We start from the raw sequence: 27,701 nt of genomic DNA on the forward strand, positions 1-27,701 counted from the left end.
CATAGTTAAAGCACATTTTTTTTTAGACTCTGAAATTACCAATTATCTGGTAGGTGTTGAGTCTGCCAATAAAAAAACAAAAAAAAACATTTCTCCAGTGTGGTCATGGCTTGAGAGAGTCATCGGCTTTCCCCAGGTCATGGATGGCCTTGTTATCCAGCAGTTCCTTCTTCTTGTCGCTTGGTCTCACCGCGTTGTTCAGCATTGCTCTGACCACAGTTATCACTGGCACAGAGTGCCCACTGGCCCAAGATTCTGGTAAGGAGCCAAAGAACTTCCTAACCAGCCATTCACCTGGGCGAGATTCCTGCCGATCACATAAGAGAACTCTAAAGAGAAAAAGGAAAGCAGGGGAAGAGAGGGTAAATTGCATTCAGACCACTGTGTTGTTGCTCGATCACTAAGTCATGTCCAACTCTTTCCAACCCCGTGGACTGCAGCACACCAGGCTTCCCTGTCCTCCCCTATCTCCCGGAGGCTCAGACCATACAGGATGTTAATTGAACATCCCCAAATTCACGTTAAAGCCCTAACCCCAAATGAGACGTCACCCAACACTAACCCTGATGGTACCTTGATCTTGGACTGGTAACCTCCCATTCTGTGGTGTTAGGGCAGCCCAAACACCAATCCAGTGTGAAAACAGTCTTATTTGGGCATGAAGAGGATTCTGGAGAAGGTAGCAAAAGCTACCCAGGAAATTCCAGACTATTCTGAACGTGGCACCAACAACCATCTACCCCTTTCTTGAAAGCCCTAGCTGGGTTCTTCGAGGAAGTGCTCTCCCTCCATACAACTTCTATTCACATCACAGATATCTTATTTGTTAGTCTCTTCAAATGAAAAACCAGCTCCTACAGAATAACCAACTTAAAGGGGTACTCCTAGGCAGCAGGAATACTTACCCAGGCCTAAATATGGAGTAACGATCAAATTTTAACTCTTCAACTCTAGCTTCCACTTCTCCCTGTTAGCAAAAGAAACGTTTAGTATGTAATCAAGACTGACTTGCTGTAATGCTAACAACAAAAGTAACTTGGGGTTTTGAAGACAATCTGCTTCTGCAGGTCTCAATATTTGTAAATATCCTCTTCCGGAGTTTTAGACTCTAGAGTCTGGAAAGTGAAGGAAGAGATGACATGCAGTAGAAAATGAAAAATGATGCACTGAACTATCTCAAAGTCTCTTCTGATGCTAGGGTTCTGAGCTTATCTTCAATACCAGAGATGGCAACATTTCATTTCATGCTTACCAGATAATCAACAAAGGGGAAGACACTGGAAACTATCTTTCAAATAACTCTTGATTACTAAATATATCCCTGCAAAAGAGCAGTCCCTGCAGCTATAAAAAAATGCATAACATAATGCATTTAATGCATTTTGGTATTACCTAGCATTTTATGTCATTACTGCCAAAAAGCCAAGGTTCCCCAAAGTATATAAAAGACAGAAACAAGCACAAACCTTGACTTGCAGATATAAAAAATTGCTTGACTTATCAGCTCCCTTAGAGGAGAGCAAGTTGAAATGCTTGCACCCTCCAGACTTCGCCAGCTCTGCAGACTTCAGGACATAATCACGATCAACACGGACAAATCCCTCCTAAGGGCAAAAAGAATGAGTTATTTCCAAACAGCTGTGAGTTCGCCTTAAAAATTACTGCTCAGCTTGGGTGGCAGGTAAGCAGTCCTGCGGTGGGGAGGGGAGGGGATCCAAGCAAAATGAATCCAAGTAAAACATGAACGTCAGGCTCAGACCCTGGGAAGGGCTCTGATAAGACGCTCAGGATGGATGTTCCAGCTTCGGTAGCAAGGCCAGACTGTGATGTAAAAACAAGGTCAGTGACACTGAAACACAGACACCGAGCAAATCTGCAAGGAACAAAAGGAACGATAATACTATCAGGCTTGGAAATGGTGTTTAACGTCACGTTTCTTTGTCTTTAGTTGCTTACAACCTTACCACCCTCCTCCTGTCTCCTCTGTTTTTTTCAGTGTTAACTTTAACGTGGGAGTGTCTCAGAAGAATGGCTGCAGACACTATCCAGGCACTATGACAATGAAGTCTATTTAACTTCCAACTTTTATGTATGTTTTACAACATACTTCACACGTTAGTAAGGAGTGCATCCGCAAATTTTTTACTGACAGGTGTATAACCAAGGGGGGTTTCCCAGGTGGCTCAGTGTTAAAGAATCTACGTGACAGGCAGGAGACATGGGTTCAATCCCTGGGCTGGGAAGATCCCCTGCAGAAGGCAACGACAACATGCTCCAGTATTCTTGCTTGGGAAATCCCATGGACAGAGGAGTCTAGCAGCCTACAGTCCATGGGGTCACAAAAGAGCTGAATAAACAACAACATATAATTAAGAATGTTGGGCGACCCCTGATCTAGACTCAGTCCAGTGAGGGTAGCAGTTGGATCTTTCTTAGTTCACATCTCAGCATCTGTACACGACCAGTACATCCAAAAATACTGGAATGAATAAAAGTCCAGTGAAAGCAGGAAAAAAGGCAAATCCAACTAGGAAAAAAATAAGAGGCAATCAAAGGAGGAGGGCACAGGATGGTGTAAACAAGAGAATACGGACTCATTTTTATTTTTAGGGTCTAACTGAAGGACACATGCCTGTATCCAGAAAAGCAAATTCCGTGTAATAGTTTCTTGGGACCACCACAAAGCCAGGCATCTTCAAACTCAGGACAGCTGAAAAGAAGTCTAAAGTCCACTGAAGTTGAACTTCACAAGTACCCATGATTATATAATGAGGTTACACATAAGGAGGATTCCAAATCTGAAGGCTGAATTACTGTTCCAGTGATTTTTTTGTTGTTGTTTTTAATTAAAAATCTGCTCAAACAGGGGTTCTGTAACCGTCTAGAGGATGGGATGGGGAGAGATATAGGAGGGAGGTTTGGGAGGGAGGGGACATGGGTGTACCTAAGGTTGATTCTTGTTGATGCTTGACAACAAAATTCTGTAAAACAGTTATCCTTCGATTAAGAATAAATAAATTTTTAAAAATCTGCCCTCTCGTAGTTATTGACCCTAAATGTATGTATCTTTCATAGGATAGATAGAAGGCACTTTTGGAAACATCACCACCAACCCCCTCACTGTGGAGACGTGACCACAAGGTCCAGCAATCCAAGAACTCCCGGCTAACAAGTGAGAGAGATGAGAGCAGGATGCAAATTCCTGACTCTCTAAGCAGGGCTTCCCACTTGTACCCATATTCCTTCTTACCTCACACCATCTCCAGCTAATGACAGGACTAATTCATTGCTGTGGTAGGCAGAATAATGGCCCCTCAAAGATGCCCACATCCTAATCCCCACACCTGGGACTGTGTTAGAGGCTGCATGGCCAAGGTGAATGAAGGTTGCAGAATCAACCTATGGCTGCTAATCAGCCTTTCCACTCTCCTCTTTCACCCTCATCAAGAGGCTCTTTAGTTCCTCTTCACTTTCTGCCATTAAAGTGGTATCATCTGTGCATCTGAGGTTGTTGATGCTTCTCCCAGCAATCTTGATGCCAGCCTGTTACTCACCCTAGCCTGGGCTTTTGCATGATTTACTCTGCATATAAATCAAAGAAGTGGGGTGACAATACACAGGCTTGAAGTACTCCTTTCCCAAGTCTGAAACAGTCCTTTGTTTCATGTCCGGTTCTAACTGTTGACCTGTATATACAGGATTCTCAGGAGATATGGAAGGTGGCCTGGTATTCCCATCTCTTCAAGAATTTTCCACAGTTTGATGGGGTCGCAAAGAGTCGGGCACGACCTAGCGACTGAACAACAACATTCAGTAACAACAACCTTGATGCTGAAAAAGGTTATCCTGTATTATCCAAGCGGGCCCAATGTAATCACAAGAGTCCTTACAGTGGAAAAGGGTAGCAGAAAAGGAAGCTGGAGTCAGGCATTGTGAGGCGCACTGGATCCCCCATTGCTGGCCTTAAAGATGGAGGAAGGGACCATGAACCCCCGTGGCCTCTAGAGCCAGAAAAGGTAAAGAAATGGATTCTCCCCTAGAGCCTGCAGGAGAGAATGCAGCCCTGTCAACACCTTGATTTTATCTCAGCAAAATCCACATCAGCCTGCTAACCAGAAGATGATAAATTCACATTGTTTTAAGCCACTAACTTTGAGGGAATTTGTTACAGCAGCAATAGGAAACTAATACAGAATTCAATTCTAAAACAAGGGGCCCAAGCGAACTTTCCTGACTTTGTATGGCAGTGGATCATAAAAGAAAACATATTCTCAGTATAGGACTGGCTATAAAGTGTTCATATACTAAACATCTTCTGCAACCAGCTCCCAGACCCCAAAATAGAGCATCACTGTTACCACAAAATCCTGTTTTGTCCTCTCTTCTCATCACTCCCCACAGAGAATCTTTGACCAGGTCCACGACCTGCAGGACAGGTCTATTGTTCCTTTGCCTTTCCTTTTTTTAGATGATATAACCTTAACTCTTAGCCAGGTATCCTCCCCATCTCCTTTTGTGTTGTAGACTTTGAGATTCAACCCTAATACTGGACTCGAAGACCCATCCTACACACTGATTGCAATTCCCTCTTGCTGCTCTTCCAAATGGGTGTGCCGCACACTGATTTTAATACTCAGCACACTCTGAGAGTGGGATGAGACTGATCTCCTCTGAGCCATTCTCTGAATTGAGATTTTACATGTGCTGAAAATGTGCCAAGAACCACTCAAAATGACATCGAAAAATTCAAAAACACTCTACTTCTCTTCCATATCTCTTTTCTTCCCCTCACTCCAATTCAGCAGAACTCTGATTTTGGTAACAGGTCCATGATTTCCAATAAAATTACACTGGTGACTAGTGGAATTCCTTTTTGTTGCTGCTGCTGGTTTAGCGCTATTTCTTAGAAGGATTATTAGAACTATCTCTGTTAAAAAATGTTTCTTCTTTCATCAGCATCTTTAAAAATAAGGGAAAGCTTCAGCCAATCACAAGGCTCTAGACCGACGCCGTGCCTCTCACTTAATCCAGGGCCAGTAAAGGGATAATTTGATTAAACTGAGACCCCAATTTATTTGGCTTTAGTTCTGGATCAACCTCTCCTTAATAGAGTCCTGTCGTCTCTGATTGTTTGATGAAAATTAAAGTGACATAAATACCATGGGACTTTTTTCAATCTGATTAGTCAGCTAAGGCACATCAATAGCACCCCAGCCATCAGCCTCTGGCGTCCCTCCTGTCACCCGCCTGGCGAAGGGCTGGCAAGGGCCCCTTGCGGGACGAGCACCCACGCCGCTGCTGCGACCCCCACGCTTGGCCCGTCAGCCCTGCTCAATGGGCCCTGCTGACAAGGTGCCCATACCTTTCTCCACCGCTGTTCTCTGGACAAAGCGAAATACTGTTTTATTAGCAATCAATGGCTGTTAATCCACAACGATTTCACAAATCCTCTGAGTCCTCAAGCTGATTATAAATACGCATTTTTCCAAGCCCACAAACTTTGAATTTCACTTCCCCCACCCTGATGCGTGGCCTTTTAGCTGGTGAATGAAACTCAAAAGCAAAGGGGTCAACGGCTTTCACGGACTTGGAAACCAAACTAAACGCAGATCCCAGCGACTAAGTCAGAGACACCGACACACAGCTGGTTTTCTCTGGAGTGAGGCAGATGCTGTTTATAGACCGAAGGGAGCTATCTTTAAAATCTTATTATTAACACCCTTTCTTATTCTCCAGCAACTCAAATAAAAAAGCAATAGAAAAACAAACTAAAACACGCTACTCCATATCCCAGAAACACAATTTTCAGAAAAACCATATTTAGTTTCCCTAACCATATAGCAGGAAAAAAAAGACGTCTCTTCTGAGAGCATTAAATCCATTATATTATTGAGTCTTTACGATCCACAGTTGGTGTGTTTTACTCTAAGACAGGAATCAGGGTCCTTCTAGAAAAAGGAATTGATTAAATAAATTGCCACTATAAAGTTCCTTTTCCAGTACCTGCTCAAAAGAATAAACACAATATACTTATATGACACAGCAGAGAGAGCTTTGTGAGCTCCACAAACATCTAGGGAGACAAATTCTCTAATTACTCTTTAAGTCTTATGACAATCCAAAGCTAATAAGTATTCTTTCTAATCTTTGCCAATGCCTGCACACTGGGAACACTGTGCCTTAGGAATAATTCATCCTGACACAGCATTTCAATACTGACTGATATGACAGGCAAGCAGCAGGAATGACGCAAAGTCAAGAAGGATCTTTTCCAAGAAGGGAGGATCTATCATCCCGCAAAGGGTCCCACTTGGCCATATTTCTGCTTCCGATTCTTTCTCCTCCACTCCCTTTTCAATCCAACCCTACGAATTAGACTAGAAACCAAAGAGATGCTGACCAACAATGGACAGTATGACCTGAGACCCCATTTGTTCCTGTCCTGGAGAGCACATCTGTACTTCATGTACAGAGTAGGAAGCAAGGTCTTGGTGAGCGAAGGAGCTCTGGAGAGAAAAACAGAATCTTACAGAGATTCCTGAGTCAATCTCCATGTTCTCACACTTTTTTTTTTCCCCCATTCGGGGCACTCTTTTCTCTGTGTTTTAAAAGTCAAAGAATTTTGCAGGCCAAAGGAACTGCAGTGGTTACCTCCCTCTCAGCACAGACAAGGAGGCAGTGGTCCACAGGAGCTAACTGGCATACTCAAGGCCCCACAGCCACTTGGTATCCAAACAAAGCCTATAATCTGGGTTCCCTGAACCATCTGGGACCCCACCACTTTAGAAGTCCCCTTCTAGACATCAAAGAAAACAGCAGAGGTGACAACAGGGGCTGGCAAACTTTCCCTGTACAAGATGAGATAGTAAATATTTACAGGTTTACAACTGTAATTACACAGCTCTGCCATCATTGTGCAAACGTAGCCATTAATCATACATAAAGTAATGAGACTATTTCAGTAAAATTTTATTTATGGATACAGAAATTAGAATTTTTTATATCCTCATGTGTCATGACACATTTTTCCTCTTTGAAAATTTTTAACCACTTAAAAATATAAAAACATTCTTAGCTCAAGGGTTATTCAAAAACAGGCAGGCTGTATTCAGCCCACAGCAGTGTGCAAGTGCCGGGTTTAGAAGAGTGTATTATTAGAATCAGAAGCCCAGAGACTTCAATGATGCCTAATAAACGTGACAGTAGCTGTGTTAATCACATTAATGGCACCGTTCATTTGATAGACTCCAAAAGCCTGGACTTTGGAATCCTGTGCTGAACTGGTGAGGAGATAAATGAAAAGATGAAATTACAATAACACCCCCCTCAAACTCACTAACCAAATCCTTCTCTTAATAAGGAGAAAGCACCATTCTCAGTGGCACCTGTGAGTTTTTTGCACTTCACTTACAGCCAATGTAGATCTGGTTTCCAAGTGTTATTTCAAACTTCATTGGCACATAAGTTACACACCAAAGCAATGTGAAGGTCATCTGGGTCAACAGTACCTGGAAAATCAGCAGGTGAGGAGGACTAATACTGCCCAACGCCTCCTGAAAGCAGGCCCAACAAGAGGAAGAGAGTTGGCTGCATCAGAACCCCCCAGGAAGCCTATTAAAAACAGGCTTTCAACCTCAGATTCTGATACAACACATCTGGATTAGGGCCAGGTCATGAAGTCCCTGCATTGATTAGACAACTCTGGTGTGTGAATGTGAAAAGATCAGCATCTCACCAGCTGCTGCTAAAGGAAATGGTTTTCCAAACAGCTCAAGACAGCTAACAGACCCTAGTACCAGTGTCAACAGAAATCTTGGTAGACTGTATTTTATGGTTGTTCATATGTTGAAGGCCTAATCTCCAGTTAATGTGTCCTTGTTTGCAGATGTAATTAGTTCAGATGAGGTCATACTGAGTAGTTGCTCAGTCATGTCCAACTCCTTGCAACTCCATGGACTGTAGCCAGCCAGGCTCCTCTATCCATGGAATTCTGCAGGCAAGAATACTGGAGTGGGTAACTGTACCCTTCTCCAGGGGATACCCTCCAGGAAGCTATACCCTTCTGACCCAGGGACTGAACCCAGGTCTCCCGTATTGCGGGCAGATTCTTTACAGTCTGAGCCACAAGGGAAGCCCCATACTGAGAATGGTTTGACTAGTACTGTTATGAAAAGGAGAAATTTGGACCTGACCACAGGCAGGTGGCGCTAGCGGTAAAGAACCCACCTGCCAATGCAGGAGACATTGACTCAGGTTTGACCCCTGGGTCAGGAAGATCCCTTGGAGAGGGGCCTGGCAACTCACTCCAGTATTCTTGCCTGGAGAATCCCACGGACCGAGGAGCCTGGCAGGCTATAGTCCATACGGTCGCATAGAGTCAGACAGACTGAAGTGACTTAGCATGCACACACAAGTATGTAGGAAAAACGCCACGAGAAGAGACACAGGGAGAAGTCAGCCATCTGTAGGTCAAAGAGAGAAGCCTGGAAAGCATCCTTCCTTCCCAGCCCTCAAAACGGACCAACACTGCCAATACCCCAATCTCAGATGTTCAGGCTTCAGGACTGGGAGATAGGAAATTCCTGTTGTTTAAGCCACGGGGGTTATCATTTTTTGTTATGACAGCCCTAGCAAACTAATACAATGAAGGTCAAACGGAAATAAGCGGACTACTCAGATGACTTCAACACTAGAGATAGAAACCCTGAATTTCTTGAAGTTCCTCTACTGGAAACTCTGGGTACTAGACGAAAATGTGGGCTATTTCAGTTACAAAACAGCTACAGAACAGCACTTAGCTAGCCACCAACTTTGCAAAAGCCATCCAATGACCTTTTAAAAAAAAAAAAAACAGACAGGGTTCCTGACTAGAATACCAGGTGGGGTGGGGCCCCCATCAAACAAGTACCTAGCCACTTGTGAACTGTCACTTCTTTTAAACTGCCTTAAGTTATCACAACCTCCAAGCTTTATATTGCATCCAATCTAAATTAGCGTCAAATTAAAAACAAAAAAGACTTTCTGGAGGAAATGTCAGCTTATTTCCTATCACTATCTTCTTAAACCATTTATGCCTTAACTAATTTCTGAGATTATATATTTGGTTTACTAGTCTTTTCCTTACTCATTAGTTACTTTTATCTTTTCGAACTGTTTGGAGAATAAAAAGTATTGAGCAGCCTGTGGGGTGGGGAAAAAACTCCCATCAAAAGAAAAATATTCTAGATCAGGAACACACCCAAATCCTGATTAAAATTGCATTACACAATTTGAATGCAATAAAACAATTTAGACATTCCCCTGGAGAGCCCTATGAGATTTGCCTTCTGTCATGAAAATCAACCGCTCTATGCCTAATGCAGTGTTTTTTATTTTGCTGAGTCACCACCAAAGTCAGGTTGGCAGTTGAGACCGTGGAACCTGCAGTGTACTAGAACAAAAATTTTTCCATGCTTTTAGAGGACACAAGGCTTGTGACTGTCCCTGGGACAGAAAAGACTGCATGAGCTGCTCGGCAGGAAAATGACCCTTCATAGGAGAGATGATGTGCCAATTCCTGGGGGAGTCAAACTTCTTGATAATCCTCACTTCTCAGCAAAGAACTCAAAAACCAGACTGCTCCTCTGGGCACATGGCAAAACTACAAAAAATCTGGAAATTCATCCCTAATGAAAGCATAAATAGAATTATTCTTTGGATCACCCAAAGAGCCCAGAGAAATACATCTGAGCCTAACTTCTTGGTTGGTATAAATCAATAGTTCTTAACTGTGTGTTCTCTGAATGTTTCTGATGCCTGGGCCTGTTTATAAACCTATGGTAAGCCCACATGGGACCACTGTTGTTCTGCATATTAACAGACATGTTTAACTCCAGCAAGTAAATTCTGTCAGAGAGATAAACTATAGTCAAGGTATAAATTAGATAAGATGCACAAATTAACACCTGCCCAGGATCTATATAGTAAGCTTTGATTTCTAACTACATAGTAAAGTTTGACTTCTAGATAGAGGCCGACGCAATTTAGAATGCAATTTATCATTAAAAAGCAAATAAAATGTGTGTGAAGACAGTTTTACGTCAGTTAAGGCTGAATCACCACAGGGGTTGAATCATCGCTGGAGGCTGAGTCATCATTGGAAGCTAGCTGAATCGTGCCTCTGTTCTGATGTTCTAGCGCAGAAGCTTAAGGCTCTGCATGGAAATAGGTTGAAGCAAATCACTCAAGTAAGAGAGATCAATTTAAGACATTTATTAAGAAACAAAAAAACTTACTCCTAAGAGCATGAGCCAGTTACTTTTACTCAAACCTTAGTCAGAGGATGGAGTGACCACAATATCTGCAAAAGGCAAGACCATGAAATATCTATGATGGGATATGAACTCAAGGATTATGTTGAAGGAAAGATGAATTTATCAGTACTATTCAAAGTATAGCAAATACTAGGGCAGCACATGGAATCTTAAATGTTAAGTGCTAATATACATTTAAAGCAAAAGGGGGAGCAAAAATAGAATCTTTGACGTGACTGACAAGAGAAAAGGGAAAAGGGTGTATTTCTTCCTTACCGCACCAGCTTTTTTTCTGGTGGTACCCAGGCAACAGAATCCAACATCATGACCTTGAAAGGCAGAAGCGTAGTCATCCAGTTTCTCAAAGTCCACCACTTCTTGATTCTAGACAACAGAGACATAGCTGTATATTACTTGATGTTATTAAAACAAAACCAACAGGAAAAAAATACCCCCTCTAGATTTAAAGAATAAATGAGAGAATATTACTAGAGTCAATTCATTTAACATCACAATTTGCAAGCTCATTTTCTTCCAGAAAAAGCAATAAATCTAAATTTAAACTTAATGTCTACTGTACTTAAATGTCTACAGTACACACAGCTGGACTACAGGTGATCTAGCTCTAAGTCAGTTCAAATATAATTTTCTCTCTGGAAAAAATACAAGACCTCTCTGTATATTACCAGGAGAAATACCAATGAGGTATAATGTCAAGGAAGGAAATGGCGTCTGGAATTTCAAAACCTAGGTTTGAGTCTTGGGTTTGCTGCTTACTAGGCATGATAATCATTTTGGCCGAGTTATTCACATGCCTCAGTTCCTTCAGCAATAAAATGTGAAAGATAATCTTTCTTTCAGTCTAAACCAGCATTACAATCAGGCAGCAAGTGCTTGACAAAAAGCCATATTCCTAGGTCTCATGCCAACTCTGCACTTTTGATAAGCACCCTTGCTAATTCTCACACTTATGAATATTCATGACACTCCATCTAACCTCGTAAGTTTGCTTTGAAATTTTAAAAAGAAAAGTTTCAGAAGTTCCCATGATCCAGGAGTTTACATAAAATGTTGCTTTTCCTCTCTTTCAAAAGCATTTTCCTGGCACTGTACCCAATGCTGAAGAAAGGAATGCTTACAGAAAGTGCCTGACCAAAAGAAGTGCCAACAAAACTCAACCATCAAAGCACAGAACTCCATTTCAGTTTCCAATGGCCAGAAGTGTCTGACTTCGTGGCCCATGAAGTCAGACTATAAAGATCACATATTACCTGCCTAAGTCTGAACAAAGATGTCCATTTAGAACAGAAAAATCCTGAGAGACCAAAAACATATGCAAAATGACCTGCAGGAGTCAAGGACATTTATCTGTTAGACAGTTGTTAACTGGAATGTTCCACCTGTGAAACCTGTGGGAACAGTTGGAGATATCAGAATTACACCACAGTTTAATTTACCGCAGTTTACAAATTACTCCCTTTACAAATTTCCACCAAGCTAAAGCTTCAGATATTTAGAGGATTAGCACCAGACTGCAATCTGCTGTATCAGTGGGTCAACCAAGAAAGTGTATGTGACAGTAAAAGAATGATTCAACTTACAGACACAAGCCTGCAGCCCTGAGAAGTCAGGCAGGGCAAATTCTTGCAGCTGAAAAACTGCACCTCTCAGAGCCAGAAAGTGTTTCCCACTCCACAAACCATCTTCTGATTCACTGACATTAGTGTGGAGTGGACAGGTAAACAAAACAAGCAATGGGGTTGAAAAAATTGCCCAAGGTCACAGGACTGTTTTCTCCAGAAGCCATATTGGAGAACCCTGGCAACGTGGCTCTTCTCTTCGTCCCTGGCCTCCCTTTCACCTAGGCTTCACCTTATGGGGGTCTGGACTGAGAGAAGGGCTTTGTTCAAGTGAGGAGGAAGCCCACCCGCACATACAATCCAGCTTCCAGTAAAGCCTCTCACAGACCAATCGTGGTCACACTTCACCTCTTGAAGTGAAATGAAAGTCGCTCAGTCGTGTCCAACTCTTTGCAACGCCTTGGATTATACAGTCCATGGAATTCTCCAGGCCAGAATACTGGAGTGGGTAGCCTTTCCCTTCTCCAGGGGATCTTCCCAACACAGGAACTGAACCAGGGTCTCATGCATTGCAGGCAATGAGCCTTTACCAACTGAGCTATGAGGGAAGCCAGAACACCTCTTGGTGCCACGGCAAGCAAGCCTTGCAGCAGAAAATACCCTCATCCTGCAGAAACACTGCGGGGACACTTTTGAGTCATAGCTCAAATACTCACCACGTTTTTATAAGCTTCCTCGTCCAACGTGAGCTTCCTCCGGCCAATCAGCGTGACTTTGGAAAACAGGCCCTGTTCCAGAATTTCTTTCAAGAGCACTCTGCCGGTTTCCCCGCTGGCACCCAGAATAAAGACGGATTTATTCTGCATCCTGAAGGCTTCCCGAAGCTTCGGCAGGGATTCTGTCTCGGCCATGCTGCAGAAATAACATTAACAGGTGCTGGTCTCGGGACGTTTAAGGGGCGGCCGTGCTTTCCCAGTAACAAGGGTGGGTGTGTGGGTTGGTCTGGAGGAAGGTACGATTCTCCGCAGTCTAGGCCCAGGGGAAAGTGCAGAGTCACCGGCAGGGTGTGGCGCCCTGGCCGTTCCCCAGCACCTGAGCCAACCCACACCTCAGAAGGGGCTGGAACAGGGGCTGCACCCAGGTGCCACAAATTGCCGGTACCAGGGAGCCGGTGTCCCCGACTCCGGCCCCTCCTTCCTCCAACCACTGGGGGTGCGGAGCCCAGCTCGGTCCCCCAAGCGGAGGGGTTACCTGACGCTGGCCCCCTGCCCCACGTCCTCGGGCTGCAGCAGGAGCAAGGCGGCTACCAGCGCCGCCACCCCCGCCGCAGCCGCGGCGCTCAGAGCTGCGGGCCGGGACATCCGGCCATCCCTCCAGCCCCGCGCTCCTCGTCCCCTGGCACGCCTCGTTGGGGCCCCTCCCAGCTCGACGCCTACCGGGACTTCGTCTTCCGGGTGACTTCCGGGTATCGCTGCTCGCCCCGCCCAGAGGGATGGGGCCCGGTGGGGGTCGGAGGGTGCGGCCCAGGCGCGCCTTGAGCACGTGGCCGCGCCCATCTGGGTAGAAAGCTGGGAGACCTCTACCTCAATGTCAGGGATCTCTGGACCCCTCTCTCCAGCGTTCTTCCTCACTCCCCGGGCTGAACTGGCCTGCATCCAAGGCCTCCGGCCAGTAGCCTTGACCTGCGTTTGACCCTTTTCAAAACCTATGTCAACTGCGTGTTGCACAACTTCATCTTGAATTCACATAGAAATGTAACCCTTCCCTTCCAACCTCCCCCAAACAGCAGTAAAACCAGTCTGTTCCTTGCCTCTCTTGGGTGTCACTGTCTATTCATTTGCACAGTCTTCACCCCTTCCCTCTCAAGTCAGAAATTCGGACTCTCCCCTTTGACTCCTTTGGCAGGTCTTTCCACATTCTAGATAAATCACCAAGGCCTGCCATCCTCTCTGCCTTTCAAATATTTCTCTTATGCAATTCCGGCTCTCACTTTATCTCACCAGTACAACAGGTTTCCCTGCTTAGGTTCTAGATGGTTGAGCCAGAGCTACCTTCTACACCTGTTCCCCTGTACACTCTTCGGAGCCAAGATCCATCGATTAGTAAGTAGTAAAGTCGCTCAGTCGTGTCCGACTCTTTGCAACCCCATGGACTGTAGCCTACCAGGCTTCTCCATCCATGGGATTTTCCAGGTAAGAATACTGGAGTGGGTTGCCATTTCCTTCTCCAGGAGATCTTCCCAACCCAGGGATTGAACCCTGGTCTCCTGGATTGTAGGCACACGCTTTACCGTCTAAGCCACCAGGATTAGGACATAGCTATCTACACTGGGCCTGTCCCGGATTTTGGAAGTCCTGGACAGGAGTTAGAATCATAAGCCAGAACCTGTACAACAGAGATAGATTGTGTTGTGGACTTTGGTAATTTTTGGCTGCCCAGCATTCAAATACTAGTCTTATTCTGTGCTGTGCTTAGTCATTCAGTTGTGTCCAACTCTTGGCGACCACAGAGACTGTAGCCTGTCAGGCTCCTCTGTCCATGGGATTCTCCAGGCAAGAATACTGGAGTGGGTTGCCATTTCCTTCTCCAAGTCTTATTTTAGGGAATTCCAAAATTAATGGGATACAGGGCTCTTCCTCCTACTCTAGAAGTCAAGTAAAACATGTTTCTTCTCCCAACTGCCAGGGAATTATTTTACATGCAGGTGAGACCTAGGCTCAGCCAGTCAGACACTTCTCATCTAGGTTTTTCACTTTGGAAGGTTATACAATGATGCTGTGGGAAGCTGAGATAGAGTTTGGTTGGACAGAGCAACTGTATAGAATAAGGGCATCCTGGGATCTGCCAGTGATCTGATGATCTGATTGGTTGCTTCACTTTCTTTAATTCCTGCCTGTGTTCAAAGGCTGTTTATTATACTTCCTCTTATTCTTTTCTTTCTTTCCTTTTTTTTTGGCAATAGTTTCATTTTCTGCTTTAGCTAACCAGAGCAATCTTCTGTTGCTTGCAACCAAAAACCTTAACTGATACAAGGCTGAGTGTTTCCTTCCCTGCTGGTCTGCCACAGTGTTGGATTCTTCTATTAGAGTTCCTAGAGCTTTTCTGCTAAAAGGCAACTTGAAACCATGCCAGCTAACACTGCCTCAAGAATTCATTAATCAAATCTGTTGCAGAAATGATTAGCATTGTAGTGTTAATTCTCTTTTTTTTAAAATTGTGTCATAATTAATATACAATAAAATCAGTTAAGTTCAGTTGCTCAGTTGTGTCTGACTCTTTGCAACCCCACGGACTACAGCATGCCAGGCTTCCCTGTCCATCACCAACTCCCTGAGCATGCTCAAACTTATGTCCATCGAGTTGGTGATGCCATCTAACCATCTCATCCTCTGTCATCCCCTTCTCCTCCTGCCTTCAATCTTTCCCAGCATCAGGGTCTTTTCCAATGACTCAGCTCCTCACATCGGGTGGCCAAAGTACTGGAGTTTCAGCTTTAGCATCAGTCTTTCCAATGAATATTCAGGACTGATATCCTTTAGGATGGACTGGTTGGATCTCCTTGCAGTCCAAGGGACTATCAAGAGTCTTCTCCAACACCACAGTTCAAAAGCATCAATTCTTCAGCATGGATACATAGAATAAAATGCATGGGTGGAAAAGGTTCTATTCCATGCTTTTAGACAATTGTGTGTTCATCTTCACAACTACCACTAGAAACAAGATACAGAACATTTCTTTCACCCCAGAAAGTGCCTTCAATCCCTTCCATCCCAAAGGCAACCATTTTCTAATCTGTCAGTAGGTTAGTTTTGTCTGTTATAGGACTTCATTAAATATAATCATATAGCACATACTCTTTTGTATCTCAAGTTTTTTGCTCAGCATAATGTTTTTAAGATTCATCTCTATTGTTTGTAGGTCTGTGTTATGACTTTCATGGATCCTATGCACTTCAATGAGCCTCTTCCTTCATAAAAAATAAAATTTATCTCCTATGACTGTGTTGCTATAATGACAAATATAATTATGTAATAAAACATTTTCATCAATCTAAAAGTTCATTTTTTCCTTCTGATTTTAAAAGAAAACATTTTCATGGGCCTGGGCATTATGCCTGCTATGCTAAATGGGTAAATCGACCTTGGTTGCTTCACATATCAGCAGTTTTGTTCCTTTTTTATTGCTAAGTAATAGTCCATTGGATGAATAGCCCATGACACGTTTAAACATTCTGTTGATGAACATTTGGTCTGTTTCCTGTTTTTGGCTATTATGACTAAGACTCCCATGAACATTTACCTGCTTGTCTTTCTGTGGACACAGGTTTGTATTAGTCTTAGGTAAACACCTAGGACAGAAATGACCAAGGATTTCTCCCACCCGCTCTTTTAAAAATTTAGTCATTTCACTGGATATTACATGGTCTTTCTTGTCTTTAACAATAGAGCTCTGAGTTTTATCAAGCCACATGGCTGACCATTTATATTCTATATTTCCCAACATCACTTGCACGTCTGTTTGAACATGTGACAATGTTTTAGCCAATTAGCTGCAAGCAGAGATAATATGTGTGCACTCAAATCACATTTTAATAAGAAAACTACCTGCTTTCCCTTCCCTTTGCTTTTCTCCTTTCCTTATGCCAAGATGTGAATGTGGTATGAGTGAGCCAGCTCTAACCATAAGCAGAATGGCAGAGTAAGAAGTTGGACGCTGAGTCCCTGCATCAATTCATAGAAAAGAGCTACCTGCCTACTACCCTGGACTGTTCGCCCACTTCCGGGCTGTGGGATAGGCCAACTTCTGTCATGTTGGAGCCACTATAATGTGTCACAGCAGCTTCATCAGCATTTTGCCTAATATAAGATGCTTTGAGTCAATCATGTCAATGGATACTCACTGGATACTGGATACTGATTCTCTAATGTGAGCTAAATACTGTTCTAGGTACTATAGACTTTTCCAGGATGAATCCGATACAAGATAAATGTACTCTCACCTGAGATGTAAGTTATGAATACTTGGGGAGCTAAAGAAAAGTACAAGCTAACATTATCCAACATCTCCCAAACTTTCATAGGGTGCTGCTGCTGCTGCTAAGTCGCTTCAGTCGTGTCTGACTCTGTGCAACCCCATAGATGGCAGCCCACCAGGCTCCCCCGTCCTTGGGATTCTCCAGGCAAGAACACTGGAGTGGGTTGCCATTTCATAGGGTAGCACATGCCAAATGCAAATGAGTGACAAGGGATGGAAACTCAGAAAAAGATAAGCCCGTGACTTTTCTTCTGTGACAGTTGGTGAGCATCAATGCCCTTAGATAAGATGACACAACCTAGACTACTAAGGCAATAGGGCCACAAAATTTCAGAGCAAATAGGAAGGGAAAAGCATAAGGGAGGGAGATAAAGGGAACACAAGAAAGCTGGGGTAGCATGGAAAGGCCCTGGGCCAGAAGACCTGCCTGCCAAGTCCACGTTTGACATAACCTTTGACTTAGATGAAGTTTCTTCATTTGTCTTGGCATCCATTTTCTTATGTGTAGAATGGAAACTGTTTTATGATGTTCACTTTCCTCCAAGAAACAGAGACTCACTCATGCTAACTAAAGACAATGAATATTGTAATACCCACGTAGTGTGTATGGGAGACAGAATTTCAGAGAAATCTGAAAACAGAATCAGCTGTAGGATCAGGCCTCAAGCAGAATGGAACTAGAAGGTAGTTTTGCATTTAAGTCAGATGTAGAGTCTTTACCATCAGGGATCCAGGTGTCTTCACTTTAGAGCTATATTTTTAGTAACATCTTCATTAAGACTTCTGTTTCAAGCTATTGAACATCAGCTCAAGATGTTTTGAGCAAAGAAAAAAATATATACTGGATTACATAATAATAAAAAAAAACCAATTCTGTGTGTGAAAGCCTTGGGCATCACTGAAGTCAGGCGGTCAGCCAGTGAGGCCAAGATTCAGTCCCTCTTCCTCCCTTGGCTCCTCTCTCCTTCTTGTTGGCCTGACTCAGACCTCACAAGGTGACTCAAAGGCGGTGGGCAGGTCCAGCCTATCACCCCCTATTTTAGTCAAGGTTCAAGATGGGAAAGACATGGCACTCAAAATGGGTAATTGAAGGCAAGGGTACTAAATGGATGATGTTTCAAAGAGCAAAAGAGAAGAGGGGATCAGTTCATCAAAACTGAGACAGAGAGGGCTGTCTTATAGGACACAGTGAATTTGGAGCAACGGCACAGAGAAGGAATTGAGGGTATAATAGCCCAACCTCACTCCCTTTCACCTTTTTGGTGCAGCTTGTGAGACCTTAGGTCCCATAAGGGAATCCCACAGGGAATCCTCTCCCCCCTCCCTTGATCTCCTGCTGGTACTAATTGGTCAGAAGGCACTTAGACTGTGGAACCAGTTTTATTCAGGGCACAGAGCCAGGGGCAGGGATGAAGAGAGTGGATTATTCAAGATATCAGTGCATCCTCTGAGATTTAAGTCCAGTAGAAAAGGCCAAATCATAAGCAAAAGTCCCTTCTTAGTCAACTGCATCTCCTTAGTTCTGAGTGAGAAGAACTGAGAAGACCATCCTGACCATCAGTGTAGACAGAGGAATGAAGCCTAGATGAGGTCAGCTCCTCATGTCTGAAAGTACCACCTCAAGGAAAGCAGCAATTTGGATTCCTTTCATTTCTTTTCTTCTCTGATTGCTGTAGCTAGAAAATAGAGGTCACTATTAAAAAAGAAAGAAGAATGGGTTTAAACAGTATTCAAGGTGACCATACTTCTTCCCCATTTATAATCCCATTTATTCATAAATATGTATGCTGGATGACTTTTTTGCAAAGGAGAGCTATAAATAAGTGTAGCACTATTAAGATATCTGGTGGGGCACAAAGAATTTAGATTTGGTAAAGGTTAGGTGTTTAGAAGAAAATTTTGCTATATTCTTGTCACAGAACAAATATAGGCATGAACTGTATTCAGCAATTTAGGTGCTGATTTGGTATATTTACCATGTTCTTGAAGGTAATTTTTTTCCCCTTTTGGAAGTTGTAGAAGTGAAGAGATGCTGGCATATGTACCCACATGTTTCCTGCTTCCATGCTAATTTTTGTTTCATTTTATAGATAAAAACTGAGTCACATTTCCATTAAATATTTTATGTAAGATCATAGAATTAAAGTCTGATGCCAGGACAAGACCTTGGACACCCAGATCAATGACCAAATGTTTAGTGATTCCAGTGCAATTCTAGAATAGTCTTCAGGAAAGCATAATTTCTCTTGTTTTTAGCTGATTGTCCTGTATGTGTTGTATTATTCAGTCCCCTAGCATTTTTAAGAGTGTTCTATCATTGACCAATGCTAAAGAATAACCTATGCAAAAGCACTGTGGTGGGTGAGAGAATGGCTGGTTTTGAGGGGCCAAAAATCAATATGGCTGAAATGGAAGCATAAACACCTGGAGCAGGGGTGGGGACAGGATAAGCAGGCAGGGCCAGATGGTACCTGACCTCAAAAGATAAACAATCATTTATAATTATTAATTTTAATTTTTAAATTTGGGGAAATGATTTCTTTTCATTATATTTTTAATGGTTTTCTTCTATTTAAGGTAGCCACATATTACCTGAATTACTAGTAATACATTCATTAGTTGTTGTTCAGTCTCTGAGTCATGTTTGACTCTTTGTTACCTATTAATACATCTAATCAGGTATTTAAAAGTGAGGACATTTTAAAAATATTGAGAATAGATGAATATATAGGATACATGGAATATGATGAATTCAAGAAGGTAATATCTGAATGGGAAACGTTGGTGAAATACTGGTGTACTGGGCATTTCTCATTTGCCCCTTCATACCGACTTTCTACCCTCTACACCCTTCTCTGTGACGGCAGAGCTGACCTCTAAAGCTTGTAACATTCTGGCTTGTTCTCTAGTTTCTAGTTGGATTTGGCCAATGGGAGGCACTGGTTATCTGAAAAGGGGAAGAGAGTGAGATAAGGGTCTTTATCTCCCCATATCCTTCTCTACAGAGTCACTGGGGTTGGTCTTCTGCCAAGAGGCACAACCCCATCATTCGGATCTCCCTCACAGCTACAGACACGCTCTCCAAGTTCCTGTAACCACCTCCCTGCCACACCTCTTCAGACCCAGCTATTGTTAGCACTGGGGCACAGAACCATTCCCTGTGGATTTTCCTTAACCCTCCCCACACTCTTATAAATCTTCTCTTATTAAATTCTCCTCCACTGTCCCATTTGAATAACTACGTTTTCCTGCCAGAAGTGAAGTGAAGTCGCTCAGTCATGTCCGACTCTTTGCGACCCCACGGACTTAAATTGAAGAAAGTAGGGAAAACTGCTAGACCATTCAGGTATGACCTAAATCAAATCCCTTATGATTATACCGTGGAAGTGAGAAATAGATTTAAGGGCCTAGATTTGATAGATAGAGTGCCTGATGAACTATGGAATGAGGTTCGTGACATTGTACAGGAGACAGGGATCAAGACCATCCCCATGGAAAAGAAATGCAAAAAAGCAAAATGGCTGTCTGGGGAGGCCTTACAAATAGCTGTGAAAAGAAGAGAAGCGAAAAGCAAAGGAGAAAAGGAAAGATATAAGCATCTGAATGCAGAGTTCCAGAGAATAGCAAGAAGAGATAAGAAAGCCTTCTTCAGCAATCAGTGCAAAGAAATAGAGGAAAAGAACAGAATGGGAAAGTCTAGAGATCTCTTCAGGAAAATTAGAGATACCAAGGGAATATTTCATGCAAAGATGGGGCTCAATAAAGGACAGAAATGGTCTGGACCTAACAGAAGCAGAAGATATTAAGAAAGAGGTGGCAAGAATACACAGAAGAACTGTACAAAAAGGATCTTCACGACCAAGATAATCACGATGGTGTGATCACTCACCTAGAGCCAGACATCCTGGAATGTGAAGTCAAGTGGGCCTTAGAAAGCATCACTACGAACAAAGCTAGTAGAGGTGATGGAATTCCAGTTGAGCTATTTCAAATCCTGAAAGATGATGCTGTGAAAGTGCTGCACTCAATATGCCAGCAAATTTGGAAAACTCAGCAGTGGCCACAGGACTGGAAAAGGTCCGTTTTCATTCCAATCCCAAAGAAAGGCAATGCCAAAGAATGCTCAAACTACCACACGATTGCACTCATCTCACATGCTAGTAAAGTAATGCTCAAAATTCTGCTTCAGCAGTACGTGAACCGTGAACTTCCTAATGTTCAAGCTGGTTTTAGAAAAGGCAGAGGAACCAGAGATCAAATTGCCAACATCTGCTGGATCATGGAAAAAGCAAGAGAGTTCCAGAAAAACATCTATTTCTGCTTTATTGACTATGCCAAAGCCTTTGACTGTGTGGATCACAATCAACTGTGGAAAATTCTGAAAGAGATGGGAATACCAGACCACCTGATCTGCCTCTTGAGAAATCTGTATGCAGGTCAGGAAGCAACAGTTAGCACTGGACATGGAACAACAGACGGGTTCCAAATAGGAAGAGGAGTACATCAAGGCTGTATATTGTCACCCTGCTTATTTAACTTATATGCAGAGTACATCATGAGAAATGCTGGACTGGAAGAAACACAAGCTGGAATCAAGATTGCCAGGAGAAATATCAATAACCTCAGATATGCAGATGACACCACCCTTATGGCAGAAAGTGAAGAGGAGCTAAAAAGCCTCTGGATGAAAGTGAAAGAGGAGAGTGAAAAAGTTGGCTTAAAGCTCAACATTCAGAAAACGAAGATCATGGCATCTGGTCCCATCACTTCATGGGAAATAGATGGGGAAACAGTGGAAACAGTGTCAGACTTTATTTTGGGGGGCCCCAAAATCACTGCAGATGGTGACTGCAGCCATGAAATTAAAAGATGCTTACTCCTTGGAAGAAAAGTTATGACCAACCTAGATAACATATTCAAAAGCAGAGACATTACTTTGCCGACTAAGGTCCGTCTAGTCAAGGCTATGGTTTTTCCAGTAGTCATGTATGGATGTGAGAGTTGGACTGTGAAGAAGGCTGAGCGCCAAAGAATTGATGCTTTTGAACTGTGGTGTTGGAGAAGACTCTTGAGAGTTCCTTGGACTGCAAGGAGATCCAACCAGTCCATTCTGAAGGAGATCAGCCCTGGGATTTCTTTGGAAGGAATGAAGCTAAAGCTGAAACTCCAGTACTTTGGCCACCTGATGCGAAGAATTGACTCATTGGAAAAGACTCTGATGCTGGGAGGGATGGGGGGCAGGAGGAGAAGGGGACGACAGAGAATGAGATGGCTGGATGGCATCACTGACTCGATGGACATGAATCTGAGTGAAATCCGGGAGTTGGTGATGGACAGGGAGGCCTGGCATGCTGCGATTCATGGGGTCACAGTCAGACACGACTGAGCGACTGAACTGAACTGGACTGTAGCCCACCAGGCTCCTGCGTCCATGGGGTTCTCCAGGCAAGAATACTGGAGTGGGTTGCCATTTCCTTCTCCAGGAAATCTTCCCGACCCAGGGATCGAATCCAGGCCTCCAGCATTGCAGGCAGACGTTTTAACTTCTGAGCCACCAAGGAAGCCCTGGTCGTGCCAGAACACTGGTTAACAGGCATGATGTGGTGGAAAGCGTGAACTTTGAAATCAGATGTGAATCTTAGCCACTTAAGAGCTTATGTGACCTTGGGCAAGTCCAAGTAGATAAGCATGGTATTCATCAACCCAGGAAGACTACCCTGTGAGTTCAGGCACCACATCTATCTCACTGATATAGTCCTGGTTCTTGGGGTAGTCTTTAATACTTACATTGACTAAAAAAAAACGTGCAACTTGAGAGTTGTGAGTTAAGTTTTATTTGGGGCAAAATGAGGACTGCAGCCCAGGAGGCAGCATCTCAGATAGCTCTGAGAGACCGCTCCAAAGTGGCAGTGGGGGAAAGTCTATAAGGTTTTGGTGAAGGGGGAGTTCGATACCATGAACATTCATTTTACAAAAGGCTTTTTGTTAGTCACGAGGATCTGATGTCACCATGAAGGGAGTTAGTGCTTCTTTAGATGCAAGGTTTGAGATCATAAAATCTGTTCCTAAAAACATGCAACTATCTAAAGACCTGTCCCACCAGATTCCCTGGAGCACAGAGTGCCTCACTCCATCCCGAACTCCCTCAGGGGTTGCTGAAGGTCAACAGCTAGAGCAGCATGGGGTTCAGTCTCCACAGAGGCAGATGGCAAATGCCTTTGTTGTTCAGTTACTGGCAATGCTCTTGGTAAGTGCCAATTTGTAGTTGACAGTTAGCTGGTACTCATGAAAAACTTTTGTATGATATTTCACCTTCTATGTGACCCCAAAGGAGAGGAAAGAGTCAACTTGTCAAACATTCTTACTTTGCAGATGGTACCCAAAAATGAGGTATAAATTGTGCAGGTAGTAACGCTCAGATGTGCTCTTTAATGGAAACAATACCGGGAGGGATTAAAAGGGGTGGTGGGGGAGGGATTCCCTGATGGTCTAGTGGTAAAGAATCCTTCTACCAAGGCAAGGGACACAGTTTCGATCACTGGTCCGAGAAGACCCCACATGCTGCAGGCAACTAAACCCATGCAGCACAGCTACTGAGCCAGCACGCCTAGAGCCCACGCTCTGCAACAAGAGACACCACCACAATGAGAAGAGCGGCCCCCACAACTAGAGAATAGCCCACGTGCAGCAAGGAAGATCCAGCCAAAAGTAAACAAACAATAATTTATTTATTTTTTTAAGAAAGGAGAAAACATAGAAAGGAACTCATGGGCAAATGGTGCTCTGCTTACACACCATCTGTCCCTACAGAGTTCATCTCCTTCCCCATGTTACCGAAAAGTCAGTTCCCTTCTGAGGGGGAACTTCTGTTGCCATGGCATGTCTTCTTTCCAACAAAGAAGCAACATAAGGGAGAGCACATAAAGGACCCGAGGGTCCCACACAGAAGACAGTGAAGGAGTCCCAGAAAGGCTGAGGGTTTATTTGAGGCACAGAGCCAAATGAGCAGGGAAGCCAGAGATGTCATGAACCCTCAAAGTCAAGAAGAGGTAAAGAAATGGTATATTAGTTCCCAACAGCTGCCATTACAAATTCACACTGAGTGGCTTATAACAACACCAGTGTATTCTGTCACAGTTCTGAAGGCTAGAAGTCTGAAATCAAGGTGTTGGTGGGGTCATGTTCCTTCTAGAGGCGCTTTGCTTCTTCCAGCTTCTGGTTTCTTCAGGGATCCCTTGGCTTATGGCTGGGGACACCAGTCTTTGCCTCTGTCTTCACATGGCCTTCTCTTCTGCCTTACAAGGATACTTAAGGCTGGATTTAGGGCCAACCCTGAAAAATACAGAATGATCTCACCTAGAGGTCTGTAACTTAGCTACACTTATTTTTTTTTTTTCCAAAACAACAAAACATTTCGAGATTTGAGAATAATGGGAAAATTAAGTAATGGGAATTGGACCCTTATCGGGGTCTTCTGAGAAATTAGAAGCACCGCCCTCTTCTGCAGCTCAACGCTTCTTCAGTTTGGCGATCAATTCTTTCGCTGGATTGAAGACTCCGTTGGTCTGCTGGTCACAGACGTAGCAGCGTGAGGTGGTGCGGAAATGCTGAAGCGCACAGCCCTCGCAGAAATAATGCCTGCATTTGGTGACCACAGGGTTTTGGAAGGTCTGGCGACAGATGAAACACTTGAATGGTAGTTCCTCCTCATCCCTTGCCACTTCATAGTTTTCATCCTCGTCGACGCCATAGCGACCTTCGTCGAGCTCGCGTTGGACCTGCCACCCGTGCTTGTAATCTGAGCGGTCATGGAGGAATTTGCAACTGTCTCCGAAGCCGCAAAAGCCGGTCTCTTTGTAGTCCTTACAAATGTCGGGCTGGTAATCCCAGCGCACGGTGGCACGCAGATGCTCGGGAGCTCGAATGGGGCCCTTCCTCGCCATTCCGGAGGAATCACTACCCGCAGACACGTCTTTAGGCCTCATGTATTTCTGATAATTATTCATTCCCCGGTAGATCTTATCATCTTCCTTGCCTCTCAACTCCTCCCGGATCTTCTGGCTGCGCTCAAAGATGGCTTGTGCATCACGCTCCTTCTCCGTGTCTAGCTCGTACACAGCGGTTGCCCCCATGTCCTCCGGCCCAACGGGTTTCGCCGAACGAGTGGACTTATAGACCACGCCGAGACTCTCGGGCTCCTCTACTTCCTCCTCGCTACTCCGGTCCCCGGAAGCTCCCTTCTGTTTACCACCGCCCTGGGTCTTCTGGACCATCGGAGTGTGGATCGCTCGCTTCTTTTCCGGACGAACCACCCTGTTGCCTTCGTCACCGCTGCTGCCGCTGCCGCCGCCGCCTCCGCCTCCGGACTCTTGGTCGCGGATCCCGCGTTTTCTACGGCCTGCACCCCCCTTGCGTCCAGTCTTTCTAAAAAGAAAGGTGCACACCTGGTCCGTCGTCTTTCCCGGGGAAAGCTGCTCTGCCATTTTAAGAGTCGCGAGCTCTGAAACTGTTGAGGCCTGCTGGGTGGCGCGGGGCTTCTGCGCGTCACTGCACTCCTGCGCTCCGCCACGAGGTGGATGCAAAACAGGTTACGCAAAGAGGACTGTGGGAGCAAGGGGTGCGCGGGAGCGTGCGCGCGCCACTCCTTAGCTACATTTTAAAAGACACCCCCCGCCTCCCAATAAGGTCACGCTCACAGGTCCCAGGGGCTAGGGTATGTATATATATATATATTTTTTGAGCCACCGTTCAACCTACTGCAAATGGCAGACAAAACAGATGTTAGCCAAATTTTAATCTAAAGATTGATAAGCTCTGCATTTAGTAGATGAAGAAACTAGAAGTAGTGCGCAGAAAAGAGATAAAGATAGAAGAGGGCTTTTGGTTGAAGCTCTTGCCAGAGGGGATGATGGCATGGATCAAAGCAGTCATTGTAGGAAAGAGAGGGTAAAGCATATGAAAGATCTTATAGAAGAACTATCTACCTTGGTTTATTTGGGAGAAGGAAAGGGCAACCTACTCCAGTATTCTTGCCTGGAGAATTCCATGGACAGAGGTGCCTGGCAGGCTACTGTTCAAAAAGTCAGACATGACTGAGCAACTAATACTTTGGTTTATTTGAAGTTCTCTGTGACAATAGAGAAAGAGAATAGGATTTCAAGTTATAAGACCCAGGTGTAAGCCTCAGCTTGTACACTGACTAGCTGTGTATATTTGGTCCAGTCTTTAGTTTTAGTCTCTGCAGTTATAAACTATGAATAATAGCAAAACCAGCTTACTGCACAGGCTTATGTGCAAGTTTGTTTTTATTTTTTTATGTGAAAGATTTATTCAAAGTTCAAATTAGACCCTATATGGGAAGGTAGTCTAAGCTGCTAGCTAAATGTACAGGCCATGGTATTGGTCCACTGGGTTTAAAATCCCCACTCTGCCACCAGCTATGAAAATGACCCTGGGCAAGTTCCTTACCTTCTTTTCCTTGGTTTTCCCATCTGTAAAGTGTGGATGACAGTAGTTAGCTAACTCATGAAGCTTTTGTTGGAGGATTAAAATGAGATGATCCAAATAAAGCGCTCAGTATATAGCATATAGTAACCCCTGAATAAATATTACCTTATTATGGAAAAGATCTTTGTCAACATCTAAGTACTACAGCAGTGACTTGTAGTTTTGGCTATAGATGAGTATCTCTTAAAACTTCAGAAAAATAAAGATGCCTGGGCTTTGCCCTAGACCTATTGAATTGGGATCAGTAGTTTTTAAAGATCCTTTGATGATTGTGCTGCACCCAGAAGAAATTCACCTTGCCTAGACATGTTATTAGGATCCATTTCATAACAATATCCATTAAGAGAAAAAGCATAATCTTCATCATATTGAGAATATATAGTGGTCGGAACCAACCTAGGCTTCACTTCCTTTTGTAAAAGTACTTTTATAGCACTTAACGATATGCTAAGGACCATTAGCTCATTTAATACCTGCAATATGCTTCTGAAGCACGAGTTATTATACACAAGGAAACTGAGGCACAGAGAGATTAAGCAAATAACCGAAAGTCACACAGTTAGAAAGTAGTAGAGCCATCATTGGAACTGTAGTCTTGTGGCTCAGACAATTATAGCAGACAGATTCTCTCAAAGCTATGGTGTCTCTCAAATTATGTAACTTCTCTGCATCTCAGTTTTCTTATCTGTGAATGACAATTATAACACTACTTACTTCCTAGGAGACTTGTGAAAATGAAGCAAGACGCTGCCTTAAAACATGCAGCAATGCATTTAGTGTTTATTGCTTAACTATTAAGCACTAAATAAAATTCAGTCATTATTATTAATAATTTTCATATCATCATTATTCAGTTTCATGGAAATATAATACAGGTTCCAGCTAAAGTTTAATAATCTGAAACATCTGAGCCTATTTAGCCAACTGCTGGGGCAGGACAGCTCGTTTAAGGCAATGTAGAATCTATCACTTGCATTTTTACCTCCTGAGCCTCTATTGCTTTCCAGTGCTCACATGTCAGAGTCCAGTGATGCAGGGGGACATGAAAGGGGGACTTGAAAAGTAGTACCAGTGAACCAGTGAAAACTGCAAGACTTTGATGAATAAGCAGCACTACCTCAGGGGGCCCTTTAAGGACAAGTAGATGGACTGCCCTCTTCCAAAGACAGCTTCCTGCAGCTTTAAATTTTTTTAAGGAAATCAGAGCCTTAACCCAAGGATGAGAGAGAGAGAAGGCAGTCCTGCCAGATAACAAGTCACACATGCTTCCAAAAAACACATAAGTTCA

The 27,701-nt window shown here is 43.7% G+C and overlaps 2 protein-coding genes across 3 annotated transcripts; both read right to left on the reverse strand.

The window, feature by feature from the left end:
- Nucleotides 1-13,340, reverse strand: HTATIP2 (HIV-1 Tat interactive protein 2). 2 transcript variants are annotated; one of them, XM_052661975.1, is made up of 6 exons: nucleotides 13,309-13,340; nucleotides 12,589-12,784; nucleotides 10,569-10,676; nucleotides 1,467-1,604; nucleotides 906-967; nucleotides 1-329 (listed from the first exon to the last, which is right to left on the reverse strand). In XM_052661975.1, the coding sequence occupies exons 2-6, from the start codon at nucleotides 12,781-12,783 to the stop codon at nucleotides 104-106; spliced, it is 729 nt and encodes a 242-aa protein (XP_052517935.1). In that variant the 5' UTR covers nucleotide 12,784; nucleotides 13,309-13,340; the 3' UTR covers nucleotides 1-103. The 2 variants fall into 2 exon arrangements, with proteins under 2 accessions (XP_052517935.1, XP_052517934.1); XM_052661974.1 differs by lacking the exon at nucleotides 13,309-13,340 and adding an exon at nucleotides 13,124-13,277.
- Nucleotides 13,341-24,414: 11,074 nt separating this feature from the next.
- Nucleotides 24,415-25,389, reverse strand: LOC128069184 (E3 ubiquitin-protein ligase RNF113A-like). Its single transcript, XM_052662464.1, has one exon. It carries the CDS (start codon nucleotides 25,387-25,389, stop codon nucleotides 24,415-24,417), a length of 975 nt encoding a protein of 324 aa, XP_052518424.1.
- Between the last annotated feature and the right edge of the window lie 2,312 nt (nucleotides 25,390-27,701).

This window comes from Budorcas taxicolor, chromosome 25, assembly GCF_023091745.1.
Source record: "Budorcas taxicolor isolate Tak-1 chromosome 25, Takin1.1, whole genome shotgun sequence".
Lineage (NCBI taxonomy): Eukaryota > Metazoa > Chordata > Mammalia > Artiodactyla > Bovidae > Budorcas > Budorcas taxicolor.